The sequence below is a fragment of the Protomyctophum bolini genome (assembly GCF_963924005.1).
Source record: "Protomyctophum bolini genome assembly, chromosome: 6".
Classification (NCBI taxonomy): domain Eukaryota; kingdom Metazoa; phylum Chordata; class Actinopteri; order Myctophiformes; family Myctophidae; genus Protomyctophum; species Protomyctophum bolini.
This window is the reverse complement of record NC_137867.1, coordinates 14174548-14188588: the sequence shown is the minus strand read 5'-3', so window position 1 is coordinate 14188588 and position 14041 is coordinate 14174548. Positions and strand designations below refer to the sequence as shown.

The window sequence follows — 14041 nt, the reverse complement described above, 5'->3', positions numbered from 1 at the left end:
TACCCCCAGGCTGTTCACACTCTCCCCCCACCACCTGTCAAAATAAAGGAAGCATGCTGAAAGTATCATATGCAAACGTTCATATATACGCATTACGCACGGAAAAAATGCATACATGTACATGCATGAAACCTTGCTCGTGCGCGTGGTGTGCGGCTGTGCCCCCCCCCCTCCCCCCCCCCCCCCTACACACATGCGTGCGCACAGAGCTGCCCCCCCCTCCCCCTCCCCCCAAGAGAAGCAGTGGAGGCCCATTGGGGCGAGTCTTGGCAGATGTGCTGACTGTTCTGGCTCTAGGCTGGTATTTGGCTTTGCGAGGCCTGTACTTAAAATGATTTGGATACTTCTGGGTTTGGGGCTCGTTCCCATGCCACACCGACTTGATAGCGTTGGAGAGAAGTGGACAAAAAGACACTCGGTACTTCTCTACTTTTCTCCCCCACCACAGCAGTTGAACTGGACAAAAAGACACTCAGTACTTCTCTACTTTCCTCCTCCACCACAGCAGTTGAACTGGACAAAAAGACACTCGGTACTTATCTACTCTCCTCCTCCACCACAGCAGTTGAACTGGACAAAAAGACACTCGGTACTTATCTACTCTCCTCCTCCACCACAGCAGTTGATCATGTCGTACAGAGAGCCATTCAGCCTCTACCAAGCCATTTGGAAAGGAATTAACCAGACTATTTAGTGAAGTTGTTGGCTTCAGTTCACTTTGAATCGGTCTCAATGAACTGCTTGGAGGGAACATGAGCATTTCTTAAGAGGAAACCAAAATGTTAATAGATATTTTTTAAATGATAATTATCTATCGGGCAGACACCTTTTATCTCCCTATTAACTTTTTATGTTTTATTTTGTTGAAATCAGTGCCCTACTTCATTGTACAAGAGTGCCATATGCAAAATTAGCCGATCTATAAGCTCACGCTCTTAAGGACTTTCAACCTAATGTCCCTATTTCGGGGCCTTGGGCAGGTGGCGGAAACACGCCACAGTCCACCGTGTGCTTGTAGATGGGCTATTTTTTGACATTTCTGAAATGTGGCTTAAGTTAATTCAAACTTCAAGCAGGATGTCATATTCTCTTGTACAATTACCAATCAGTGGCTGATTTAAAACATATGGGTAGTTGCGTAGGGCGGCTGTTTGTCAGGCCTGGAGTGCAGCGGGCATAGTGGTTTCTCAGGTGTAATGCACGGTCTCTTTATGAACCCGGTTTTGAAGCTATCACGACATTGTTTTAATGCCATGGAGTTGTTCTGGTTCATCCCACAAGTACAGCAATTCTACTTCAGACATCTGTTTTGTATATTTAAGTTGTGAGATATTTCTCTCACTTGACACTGTAACATGGTTTGAAATTATTGTGCGGTCAACCAGGAAGCCAGCATATTTTTTATTTACCCTTCACCCTTACTTTCACGCCCATCGGAGGCCTGACAAACAAAAAGACAAACTTGATGTCTCCCCTGGACCCAAACTAGTGAAAATAGCAGATCTACAAGCTCACAACGCGTTGCTTCATGACGTGCTGTTATCTTACTACTACTTAAACTTTCTAAACTTTAAGTTTAGATTGTTCTTGTATTTCTTCATGAAATTACTGACAAAATTTGAATGAAAAATGTTGCTTTTTGGGGGGGGGGATATGTTTTGAAATAATAATAAAAATGTGGGAATCAGTGCTCTAGGACACGCCTTAGGCATCTTACTCAATCCATGCCACCTGTTAAACAGAAACGCTGGCCAGGTGCCAGAGATATGGGACAAATGAAAGAATAAATAGCCGTGGGTGCATCCGCGTGCACATCGCGTGCACGTCAGATATACATATATATATATGTATATATATATATATATATGTATATATAATATGAGAGAAAAAAGGGACTCCTGCACATCCAAAAAGACCCGTAGGAGGTGCAAGTCTAGTTAGCAGGCATAGAAGTCTAGTTAGCAGTCCCTTCCAAGGAAGGGACTGCACACTCAAGGGAACAGAGACGGACAACTTACTGCATCAACTTATTTATTAGCACGACGCGTTTCGCCGTGAGCTTCGTCAGGTGCACCTGACGAAGCTGATGTGTATATATATATATATACTTATTTTTTGAAAAGCACTGTATAAATTGTGTGTTGGTTGCACATCAAAAATGTGATCTACAAGCTCACAACGTCATCCAGTGTTGGGTGCCTCCTCTCCTCTCATTCTTTTTTGCCTTGTTCTCCCCAGGAAGTCCGCAGTGCAGTCAGAGCACCCTGAAATCCATCATGAAAAAGAAAGACGGCCGACCAGGGTCTAATGGCACCAAAAAGAACCTGCAATTTGTTGGGGTGAATGGAGGGTGAGTGTCAAATACATTCAAATACTATATTCCCATGCCACATAGGACCATTCAATTACATTTGGGGGGCGGCAGTGGCTCAGGGGTAGAGTGGCCGGTAGAACGACCGGATGGGGAAACCGTGAGGTTCCCAGTTCCATCCCGGGCTCCCCCAGAGTTACTGTAGTGTCGAAGTGTCCTTGAGCAAGACTCTGAACCCCTAATTGCTCCAGATGTGCAGGTTGGTGCCTTGCATGGTTTCCCCTGCCATCGGTGTATGAATAGGTAAATGTAATGCACATATAAAAAGCGCGTTTGGATAAAAGCGCTATATAAATGCTTCATACAGCAGTATACTTATACGATGCAACATAGATGTGTGCACAGTTGAGCTAGTATGGCTGGAACTCACCTATGCTTTTTATGGCATAGGCGGATCCGCTGGGAGAAACTAAGCACAGCTGCAGAGAGAGAGAGAGGAGTGTGTTTGTGTACGTGTGTGCGTCAATTTAACAAAGGTGCAAATGATCAGAAATCAGCAGAGTGAGCGACGTTTGCGCTACTGTATGCCGAATTGAAGTAGACTCTGTCCCAGACTAATTTTTTCTCCCTGGAAATACAAACGTCTGGGTTTCCGAGGCTTGCTTCCTAAACAACATTAGGAAGCAAGCCCAAATAAGCAACTACTGTGTACACTTTAGAAACAAAAAAACAACCTACCAATAATTTATTTACAAGCGACTTTACAGAAAACAAGCCAAAGGTCACTTATAATAATATCAGCAGACATGGCATGGCACACACAAGGAGCCCCAGTACCTTCCCGCCCGAAACAGTGGAATAAGACCCAATATTGCTGCAGAGCTTGCTTATTTCCATTGTGGCCCTTTGAGTATATCTGTGTCTGTGAACTAAGTGCCTCTTGTTTCAGAGGAGGTAGACACGGTAGCAGAGACATTTATTCCATAAAAGTACAATATAATATACATTCATACAATTTCCAGTGTAAAAGACAACTAAACCAGCTACTACTCAACTAAATTATGAACGGAGTGACATAGATACATGTCTAATAAATGTATCTATGTTCAGTATGCAATGCATAATATATCTCTGTATGTTATACACAGGCAGATAAGCAGCCTCATTACTATAGTTATTATTTTTATTTACACTGGCAGCACTGTGCAGTGTGCACACTTATTTTCTTATTTTACTATTTATTCTATTGTGATATTTATCCTGTCTTGGTACCATAAATAGAGACTTCTTATTGATACTGTGTAAGATGATAACGGTTGACACCTGTGTTCAATTACTGTTGATTGTATCTCATACTCTTGCATAAATACCACACTTCCTGTTGTCTTGTCACAAACGCTGAGGAAGGCCAGATAGGCCGAAACGCGTACGTTTTCAGTCTCAGAGGTAAATAAAGTCATGTAAAAGGACATATAAATGAGTGCTGGCATTTTCTTCATCTCAACTTCTATTTTCGAGCCTTGCACCTATAAGGATTTTGTTTGAACCTGGAGTGCTGCGGGTTGTCTGCTACGGTAGTACTTCTCTCTCACAGCTCAATAAGAGCCGGCAATTAATGACTTGGACCCTGGCGTCCCTATTTTGGCATGTCATAACATTTCTAAACTTTTCTACAAGCTTTCAACGTGTGTGACCTTGTAGATCAGCTATTTTTACTTGTGTTGTCCGATCTGCTTTTGTGCCAACCCTGGGCTGTTTTAAAGCCGTTTCTTAGTGCAGTGGTTCCCAAATGTGTTTTGCTCGAGGGCCAAAAGCGACATTTTGATGTCTCCCTCCCTGGGACTCAAACTAGTGAAAATAGCCGATCTCCAAGCCTACAACGATGTCCTATTTTCACTACTCCTTCAATCAAATGGGTCCTGGCCCAGTGTTTGGGAACCACTGGTTTATTGAACAGAATGAAGTAATGAATGAATGCCCTGAGAGCTTAGGAGTTTTGTGCTGTGTCTGTCTCCCCCTGCTGGTGTAGGTACGAGACTACGTCGAGCGACGACTCCAGCTCAGAGGAGAGCAGCTCCTCTGGGTCAGAGGAGGAGGAGGAGGAGGAGGAGGAGGAGGAGGAAGAGAAGGAGGAGGAGGAGGAGCAGGGAGGAGAGGAGGAACACGGGAAGGTGGAAGAAACGTCGACCCAGGAAGGGTTCCAGAGCGAGGGAGCGGTGGATGTGGAGAGGAGAGAGGAAGAGGAGAGTCCAGAGAAGCAGGAGATGAGAGAGAGGTTGGTAGACGGCAAGGTTTTAATAGTTATTTAAAACTAATGAAATCATGAATAACGAAATAAACATAAAACATATTTAGTGATTTTCTGATATAAAAACTAACTGAAAAAACGTATGAAAAAAACAAAAATCACAGTGAAAATGTCCTTAGTTTTATTTTGAGTTTATTTCATACTAGTATTGTGGGTGGATATGAAATCGTACTTTCCAATTTTGTTATACATTTTTATAGGGATGCACCGAAAGGGAAATTCTTGGCCGAAACCGAATACCGAATATAGGAAAACGGTTGGCCGAAAACCGAATACCGAATATCCGAATATGATTAATATTATACATCTTTTTTCCTACCATTGCTGTCATGACCGTACCTTAAAGCCACCTGATTTATGGCAAAATAAATGGTTATGGCAAAACGTAACTTAAATAATAATCACTATTATGGGTCCATAAAACATTTATTCAGCCCTTTTGAATGCATTAATTGCATACACTATTCGGTGATATAATTTCTGCCTATTCGGGCCGAAACCGAATAGGCCGAAAATGCATTTTTAGCCATTTTCTGCCGAATATTTTCTGCGGCCGAATATTCGGTGCATCACTACATTTTTAAATGGTAGGATGTTTTGTTGACAAATACCCAATATTGCAACTAATCAAACTAATCAAATAAAATAAGACTAAACCTTTTCAAATAAACAGCCCACATTAAAAACAAATTAAAAACAACTTCAGCAATGTTGGCCTGTTGAAAATAAAGGCTGATGGAGGGGAAAGGAACTGGTCGGAATAACGTGTTCCTTCCACGCGCTACGTCCAGCCGGGGCAACTCCCCCCTGTTAGGTGAAAAGAAGCAGCTTGGACTCCTCATGCATAGAAGGGAGCATGAGGTCAGTCCGCTTCCCCCCCCCAGGTTGGCAGAGGAAGTGTAGCGCCCAGGATTACATTAGATAATTGACAATTATCTAACAATGGGTTGCAATATCGTGAGATAAAAAATGATTAAAGAAAATAATAATTAAGAGAGATCGGAAGCAGACTTGAGATGAAGAGTTGAATTAATTGGGCGTCCTAAAGAACTTTTCAAACTTCTCGGAGGACAAGATCATACAGTAGGTTGTTGTTGAGGAGTAGATAATGTCCATGTTCCTTCCCTTGCAGGTATGAGCTAAGTGAGAAGATGCTGGCTGCATGCACTGTTCTGAAAACACACCTGAGTGATGCCAAGGCTGTGACCAGTAAAGACCTGGTGAGTATTTTCCTTCTCTGTGGTCCTTTCTCTCTGTCTGTGATTTATTCTATTATTTGATTGTTCAATTAAATACTTAATTAGTCAGACAGACATGTAAACTGCACGAGGGTTTTGAAGGAGTCAAGGAGTCAAGTTCTATGTATTTCTATGTCTTATGTCCTATGTAATTCATCAGCATAGCATAACAAATTTACACAATACCCGTCATCAACAAATACAAAATACAACATGTACAAAGGAGAAAACGGCAGCAGTGAATGACATATTTGAATTTGTATTTACCTCCCCCTTGTGGTCGCCTGCTAGATGTTTTTTCAGGCTGATTTTGAAAGAAACCAGTGATTCACATCCTTTTTTTTTTAGGATTAAATTCCCATTGTCTGGATAATTTGACGTCATAGTGTCTGCGCAAATAGACATGTTACGTCATGATGACAAAATTCCCATAAGAGCGCCCCTCACTTCACACGGGTGTGATTTTTTTTTAACCCATTCTGGGCGGGAACCCCTTTTAGTATTAGCATTATGTCACGCTTTAGCTATTGAAAAATAGCAGATCTACAAGCTCATAGCGCGCCACCGAGTGGCGCGCTACGAGCTTGTAGGTCTGCTATTTTTGAAAAATCGAAGAACGACTGACACGGAAATATGGCTTTTTCAGAAAACCGTCAGGATGTAGAAGACTTTTTTTTTCTCGGGTCAGAACGGGTTAAACATTTTATTCCACATTCTGCCATGGCGTTTTCTTGCCCATGCTGATGCCTATATGTATCCCTCCTCCTGCTCTGTGTGTGCCGTCCACCAGAGGGCGTGCCTGAACACGGTGCAGCACGAGTGGTTCCGCGTGTCCAGCCAGAAGGCGGCCGTGTCGGGCATGGTGGAGGACTATCTGGACGGCTTCGGGGCCGCCTCGCCGGCCGTGCTGCGGCACATCGTCAACATGGCGGACGGGAACGGCAACACGGCGCTGCACTACAGCGTCTCCCACTCCAACTTCCAGGTGGTTAATAAGCTGCTGGATGCCGGTGAGTAAAAGCAGGTGTTTTTTTAAGACCCATTCTGACTGACAGCATGCATGAATGAGTGAGTGCAGCTAGTCCTATTTGTAGCCTCCCACACCGACCTGTGTGCAGTGAGCAAGCTGCCAGCCACTCAGCCTTGATTGGCAGGGAGGCTCCATGGGCCTTTTCACACTGACCATATAGTATTAAAAGGATAGAGACTGATCTGGCCCAAAGCTCCGCCCTCCCCTCCGGACTAAGGCTACGACCTTTGAAAAACATGACTTGTAACTTCAACTATATTGTCAGATTTACAGGTGTAGAGAAGTGGGTGAGATTATGTTTTCGTTTTTTCTAGATTAGAAGATAGTGGCTCCTGAACTAGCAGCATATCATTACCCACGTTGCATTGCGTGAATAGCCAGAGGCGAGGGTTTGGTGTGCTTTATCTCATGAACCATATCAGCCCCGTTTGACTCCTGGTGGAGCCGACTACCATGTGTTCCGCTCTAAAGTGAGAAGTTCCCCCTTTTCTACTCACCCCACCCTCTGCCCCTGTTGCTTCTTCCACCCTTCTCGCCATTTCTCATCCTTCTCTCCTCCTTTCCGCTGAACATCCTCCTCCCCCTCCTCGCTGATCCTCCCCCTCCTCGCTGATCCGTGGCTCTCTCTGAACGCCCAATAGACTGTGATGAGGTCCCCGGCCACTCGCTGCACTGAAAGCCCTTTGTCGTCGTCTCCCCCCCCCAGGCCTTTGTGTTCCTGTGCTGTCTTTCAGTCCATTGTAACCATTGTCCTCCCGCAGCCCCAGTTCCTTACCCAAAACCCTGCCCGTCCCCTGGCAGGTTGACCCCCCACCCCCATGCTCACTTTTGGCCCTGTCGCTAACTATGTTCTGACATCTCTGAAGTTCACTGTATCTCTAGAGGTTCCTCCATTCTTGTGTAGTTGTTTGTATAGCTCCAGGTCTGAATAAGCCAGGTTCTAGACCAGAGTGTAGACTTGTTTTTTGATTATGCAGACCCAGCCCACGCCCTCTCTATACATGTTTGTTTGACGAGGGAGGGGATGTGATTGACGGAGGAGGCCCCTCTTGTACATTATTGTGTTTGTGACTGACATGAGACACAAGGGGGCAGGGTAACAAGTCAATCTTGTGGATTGACTTGTTACCCTGCTTTAGCTATTGAAAAATAGCAGATCTACAAGCTCGTAGCACGCCACCGAGTGGCGCGCTACGAGCTTGTAGGTCTGCTATTTTTGAAAAAATCTAAGAGCGACTGACATAGAAGACATTTTTAAGAATCTGATCTCAGGTCAGAATGAAAACTGTCAGGATGTAGAAGACATTTTTAGAATCTGATCTCGGGTCAGAATGGGTTAAATAAATTAATTTGATTAGCAATGGCACCCCTAATCAGCGTGTTATTGAAGTGTTGGAATTCTCACTGAACGCCACCCTTTGTGTGTGTGTGTGTGTGTGTGTGTGTGTGTGTGTGTGTGTGTGTGTGTGTGTGTGTGTGTCCGCGTGTCTCCACCGCAGACGTGTGTAATGTGAACCAACAGAACATGGCGGGCTACACACCCATCATGCTAGCTGCCCTGGCGGCCGTGGAGGCTCCCAAGGACATGCGCATCGTGGAGGAGCTCTTCAGCAAGGGCGACGTCAACGCCAGAGCCAGCCAGGTAAGAGCGGGCGCGGCAAACCTCCACACGCGGTCAGCGCCAATAACGCCCCCTCTCTCAAAGAGGTGAAGGTGATTCCAGGGTCGAGTCGACTGTAGGAATCCATCTAATGCTACAGTTGATTTTGTTGATGTGATGTGATGTGCAATTTCTCATCGTCGTCATCATTTATTTAACTCACGACCATGTTCACATGGTGTCGAGCACAGATCCATAAATAGGATACAATAAATCATATACAATATACATGCAGACATGGCAAAAGGCATTGTATTCATTAGTTGAACAGCGGAAGAATATTTTTCAGAGAAGCACCCACTTTTGGTTTGTCTGATTTTAGTATTGAAATTAATTTAAACGTAGATGGGTGGGTTATAAAATAAATTGGCAGGTATTTTTTGTCTAATGTTCATAATGCTAGTATTCTCACATGATTCCAACATAACGTGATACTCATCTCCGACACGGTTTTCGTTACATGGATTGCATAGCCTCTGACTCCTTTCCATTTCTACCAATGACCTTGGAGATTCTCGTGTTGTTCAACCTGAAGTTACAAATGGCCTGTCTGTACTGTACATAAAAGGTATTTTTCTAACTTTTGTTTGTACTCAACGTAAATGTCACATGATGTCATATTATTAAGTTCACTTTGCCACTTTTGCAAAAAACTGACCTTTACGTGCTTCTCTTGTCATCGGCAGAATGCGAGATGGTTGAGTTTTTCCAGAGTAGACCAGTGTATTTCCTGTTTCTACCAAGACAAATTGCAATGTCAATCTAGAGTACTTATTCAACATTAACTGTTGATGAAGAGAGTGTGTCTAGATGGAAAAAGACCTGGCTGGGATCTCTGTGGAGGTTGGGGGGGAGAGAAGCGTATGTCAGTCTTAGCCAGGGTTTTCTGAATGCCATTAATTTCATTGCCATGGGGGAGAGGTTATGGACCCTGGCGGAGAGGTGTCAGACGAGGGGTGTTGGATCCTGCTCAGCAGGCTGCAGTACAACATGACAATCTAATTCTACCCCCTCTATCAGTCACAAACCAGCATTTACTTGAGTACTGTACTTAACCCATTTAGGCCTGCTATGAGCTTGTATTCAATAGCTAAATGTTTAAAACCAAACCAATAGGGGTTCCTGCCCAAAATGGGTTAAGTACAATTTTGAGGTATTTGTACTTTATTTGTATTTGTATTTCCAATACCTTTTACTTCTACTCCTCTACGTCTCAGAGGCAAATATTGTACTTTTTCTCCACCACAACTATTTGAAAACATTAGTTACTAGTTTACTAGTTACTAAAAAAAAAGATGACATTTTATCACTTCAGCCCTATATACATTTCGGCCATTTGAAAATAGCCATAAACTCATATATCTCATAATATCTACAAACTCATTGTGAGCTTGTAGATTTTTATACATTTGAAACACATTCTGCACAAGAGGTACTTTCTACTTTTGGTACTTTAAGTACATTTTGATACCAATAACTTTGTATTCCAATAATTACCAATATACCAATCATTTTGAATTCCAGACTTTTACTTGTAATAGTCTAGTAATTCTACACTATCTACTTTTAGTACTGTGAATACTTTTTCCACCACTGCAAACCACACACACACAGCCAGACCCTAACGGTGTAGTTTGTCCCCCCCCCCCCCCCCCCTGTGACTGTGGCAGGCCGGTCAGACGGGTCTGATGCTGGCGGTCAGCCATGGCAGGATGGACATGGTGCGCGCCCTGCTGGCTCAGGGCGCCGACGTCAACATCCAGGACGACGAGGGCTCCACGGCGCTCATGTGCGCCAGCGAGCACGGCCACGTGGAGATCGTTAAGCTGCTGCTGGGGCAGCCGGGCTGCGACGCCACCCTGAGCGACAGTGTGAGTACAAGACCAACGTCCTTTAACCCATTCTGACCTGAGATCAGATTCTAGAAAAAAATTCAGTTTTCTGAAAAAGCCTGACAAAGTGTCAAGGATGGGGAAGGACAATCTGCATTTGTCTAGCCCATTCTGACCTGAGATCGAGATCGATTTTTCAATAATAGCAGAACTACAAGCTCGTAGCGAGCCACTCGGTGGCGCGCTACGAGCTTGTAGATCTGCTATTTTAGCTACAAGGTGACACAGAGGCGTCGCGTCCTCATGTCTAAAATGGGTTCATGCGAGGCATGGGCTCGTGCAACTATCGACGTTTCTTCTAAAAGATTATGGTTTATATACAGTGTTATTATAAAGTATGCGTCTTTCTTGTTGTTTTTATCTTGGAACCACATTAAATATACTGTAAGTCTTTGTCAGAGACCTCTACCTTCCTTTCGTCCTCGTATTGATTTTCCGTCTTGCTTCTTCAGGATGAGAGCAATGCCTTGTCCATAGCTCTGGAAGCGGGACACAAGGACATTGCAGTGTTGCTTTATGCACATGTCAACTTCTCCAAAGCCCAGTCACCGGTGGGTTCCTCAACTATTCATGCTTAACTGTCTTATTACCGGGTATTATATTTAAATGTCTTTATAATTCTCAATTTTTTTACTTACCGTGTGTTTCGTGCATGTATTTCAGGGGACACCTCGGCTCAGCAGAAAGATGTCCCCCAGTCCAACTAGAAGGGGTATGTTTGATTAAAAGGTTTCCGCTTCTTCCCACAAAACCCTGCGCTGCTATTGGTTCACATTCAAGGATGCCTTACCCACAGCTGGATGAGGGGTCCAATCCCAGGCACCAACCAACCAACCAACCGAGGAGGAGGTTTCTGGAATTCTTTTTCATATGCACATTCACCTCAATGACAAGCCCAAAGTGCCCTTCGCAAATGAATGTAACCAGCTGGTGCCTGACATCTCATCGGCATCTACCTGAAACAGCGAGAGTGTATGGACATCCACCAGCATGCAAGACTGCCACGGAGGCAGACGCAAAGCACCCACGCCATTTATTCCAAAGTGGCGATTTGACTACAAAGCGATTTTTGTTTCTTTAAATTCCCAGCGAGCTCCGTGTTGATAAAAAAGCACCAGCACCTATCATCTTCACCGACATCATTATCAGCATTCTGTTTTATCACAGCAGAAGAGCAGTTAACCCATTCTGGGCGGGGACCCCTTTTGGTGTTGCATTATGTAATGCTTTAGCTATTGAAAAATAGCAGACCTACAAGCTCGTAGCGCGCCACTCGGTGGCGCGCTACGAGCTTGTAGGTCTGCTATTTTTGAAGAATCGTGAAAAGTGACATGAAAGTGTTTGCGAACGACTGACATAGAAAAACTGCTTTTTCAAGAAAACAGTCAGGATTTAGACGACATTTGCAGAATCGTTCCCAGGTCAAAATGGGTTAATATAATTGACATACACCCACAAGCTAGAATCCATGTTCCCTGTATATATTGGGCCTGTAGGCTATATTAAGTGCACCAACCCATGGCAGATGAATGCATCAATGAATAGATGTGACCTAGACTGGAGAAATTCTACTTTTATACAAATCCTTTGTATCTATTTAAAAAACAATCACAGTATTTTGAAATATTTCCTATTACTTCTTAACGATACATGAAGTTATATATTTATCGAGGTATAGTTTTTAATGCAAATAAATGTATTTCATTGTATATACTGTGGTTAATTAGAGATTCTACTTTTTTTTTGTCCTGTGTCCAGTTTCTTTCTGTCTCATGTTCGTTGTATGATATACCGTAAGCTGTCCTGTCCTCCACTAGTATTCAACAAGGTACTTACTTTCATTTAAATTGAGAATTGAAGTGCCCAAGACTTTGCCATATAACAATTTACATCAATAAACCATTAAATTAAAGAATGTGTGGTCTTCATGATATATATAAAAAAAAGTGTTTTTCAATTTGTTCAATTTCCTCATTACATTTCGAGACTATTTTATAATGGGGAGCCCGCTGGCCTAGCGGTCCAGGCGTATGCCACATGGCCTGACAGCGCGTCATGCGTTCGAGTCCCGTTCATGACGACCTTTCGCTGCATGTCTCGCAGTGTCTCTGCCTCCCTCTTACCTGTCCATCTTCACTTGGAGTAGCAACCAAATCCAGGAGAATTATATAACTCGTATAACAAGAAAGCTCTTTCTTTAAAATTGTATCGTCTTCCATAATTTGAAATTATCTGGCGCAGGGTTGATTAAATTGCATTTATTCCCTCTTTGGTTTGAAGGCCTTCACTAGAAGTCTGAGGTATTCCATCCAGAGTCTGCTTCAAAGGCCTCGTGCTTTGTAGTCGGCAAGTCGAGCTCTCTTTTACAGACAATAATCATAATGAATGTTTGTAAATGCAGACAAAACTCAACAAAGCAATGGGGTTCTTTTTTTTTACTTGAAATTCAACATCCCTTGTCTCAGAATTTGTGTACTAATTTCATCTACCATTTACTTCAGATCAGCTCCCTCTGTTGGTGTATTCTTCAAATGCTGACCGATTTTTACAAGCTGCAGGTGCTTGTCATGCACACCTTGAAAATTGCCTTTACTTTTAACATGAAACCATCTATTTTATTTCTGTTCTGCATTTTCACATTTTAATTTCATTCATATACAGCATAGGAATCTACTTGTATATTGTGGCCCCATGCTCTCCTTTGTTGTTGCACAGCTCCATACCACTGGGATGGGAAAGGAGTGAGTCTAATAGAATAGTTAAATCATTGTGTGACTTCATTATCTTATCATAATCCGTCATTATCACAACATGCTGAAGTAATAGAGGCAGTGTTGCTATTTCGTTGAGTTACACACACCAGCCTGCAGATGTTATCAGGAGCAATGGTGCATAGCAGTTATTTGTCTCCATTGGTTGATTCAGGGGCATGTAAATGCAACCCATTTTAATTGGTAACTTCTTTCCATCTCCTCCTCTCATTCTGGTTTTAACTGTGTGCCTGTATGTCGCACACCACTTCATCCTGTGCATGTAAATCCACTCCGCTGAATTGACTGACCTGTGTTGAGATTAATTTGGTTTCAGACCATTCAATAAATTAAAAACAGCATTCATTCACCATACACTGATGTGCTATTACAGCAGATTACACACACACACACACACACACACACACACGTAACTATCATTCGAATGAGTCTACTAATAATACTTTATAGTTCTCTATACACATTATCAGTGTTTGGGAAGCTACTTTGAATGAGTAGCTTTGGAAGCTACAACCATGGCAGTAGTTTTAACAAACTGCATGTACTCCTGGGGGAAATAAAGTTGGTAAAGTAAATTGAGAATGTATATATTGTGTCATATATGGCATTGCATGTAAACAAAACATGTCATTCAAGGTCACGTCATATCTGGACTGTTTGCCATGCAAACTGCATGGCCTAATGCAGCAACACTGGCTGTTATTTTACCATCCAAATTTGGATCAATCATTTTCAAATCAGGGAGAATGTTGCCTATACTCACTCACTATGTATGTTGCATACATACTCAAGTATACAGTATAAATAGCTGGTTGGTTTTTAATATACCTC

The 14041-nt window shown here is 43.0% G+C and overlaps 1 protein-coding gene across 5 annotated transcripts in view; it reads left to right on the top strand.

Moving 5' to 3' along the window:
• Positions 1-12157, top strand: part of kank1a (KN motif and ankyrin repeat domains 1a) — a 61817-nt gene extending 49660 nt beyond the window's left edge. For all 5 annotated transcript variants that reach the window (XM_080766965.1, XM_080766966.1, XM_080766969.1 and 2 more), the window contains 9 exons: positions 2239-2350; positions 4341-4586; positions 5752-5839; positions 6648-6867; positions 8387-8529; positions 10218-10418; positions 10892-10990; positions 11103-11659; positions 11731-12157. In XM_080766965.1, the coding sequence (XP_080623091.1) occupies positions 2239-2350; positions 4341-4586; positions 5752-5839; positions 6648-6867; positions 8387-8529; positions 10218-10418; positions 10892-10990; positions 11103-11165 (1172 nt within the window). In that variant the 3' untranslated portion in view covers positions 11166-11659; positions 11731-12157. The remainder of the gene's footprint in view (positions 1-2238; positions 2351-4340; positions 4587-5751; positions 5840-6647; positions 6868-8386; positions 8530-10217; positions 10419-10891; positions 10991-11102; positions 11660-11730) is intronic.
• The last annotated feature ends 1884 nt before the right edge of the window (positions 12158-14041 follow it).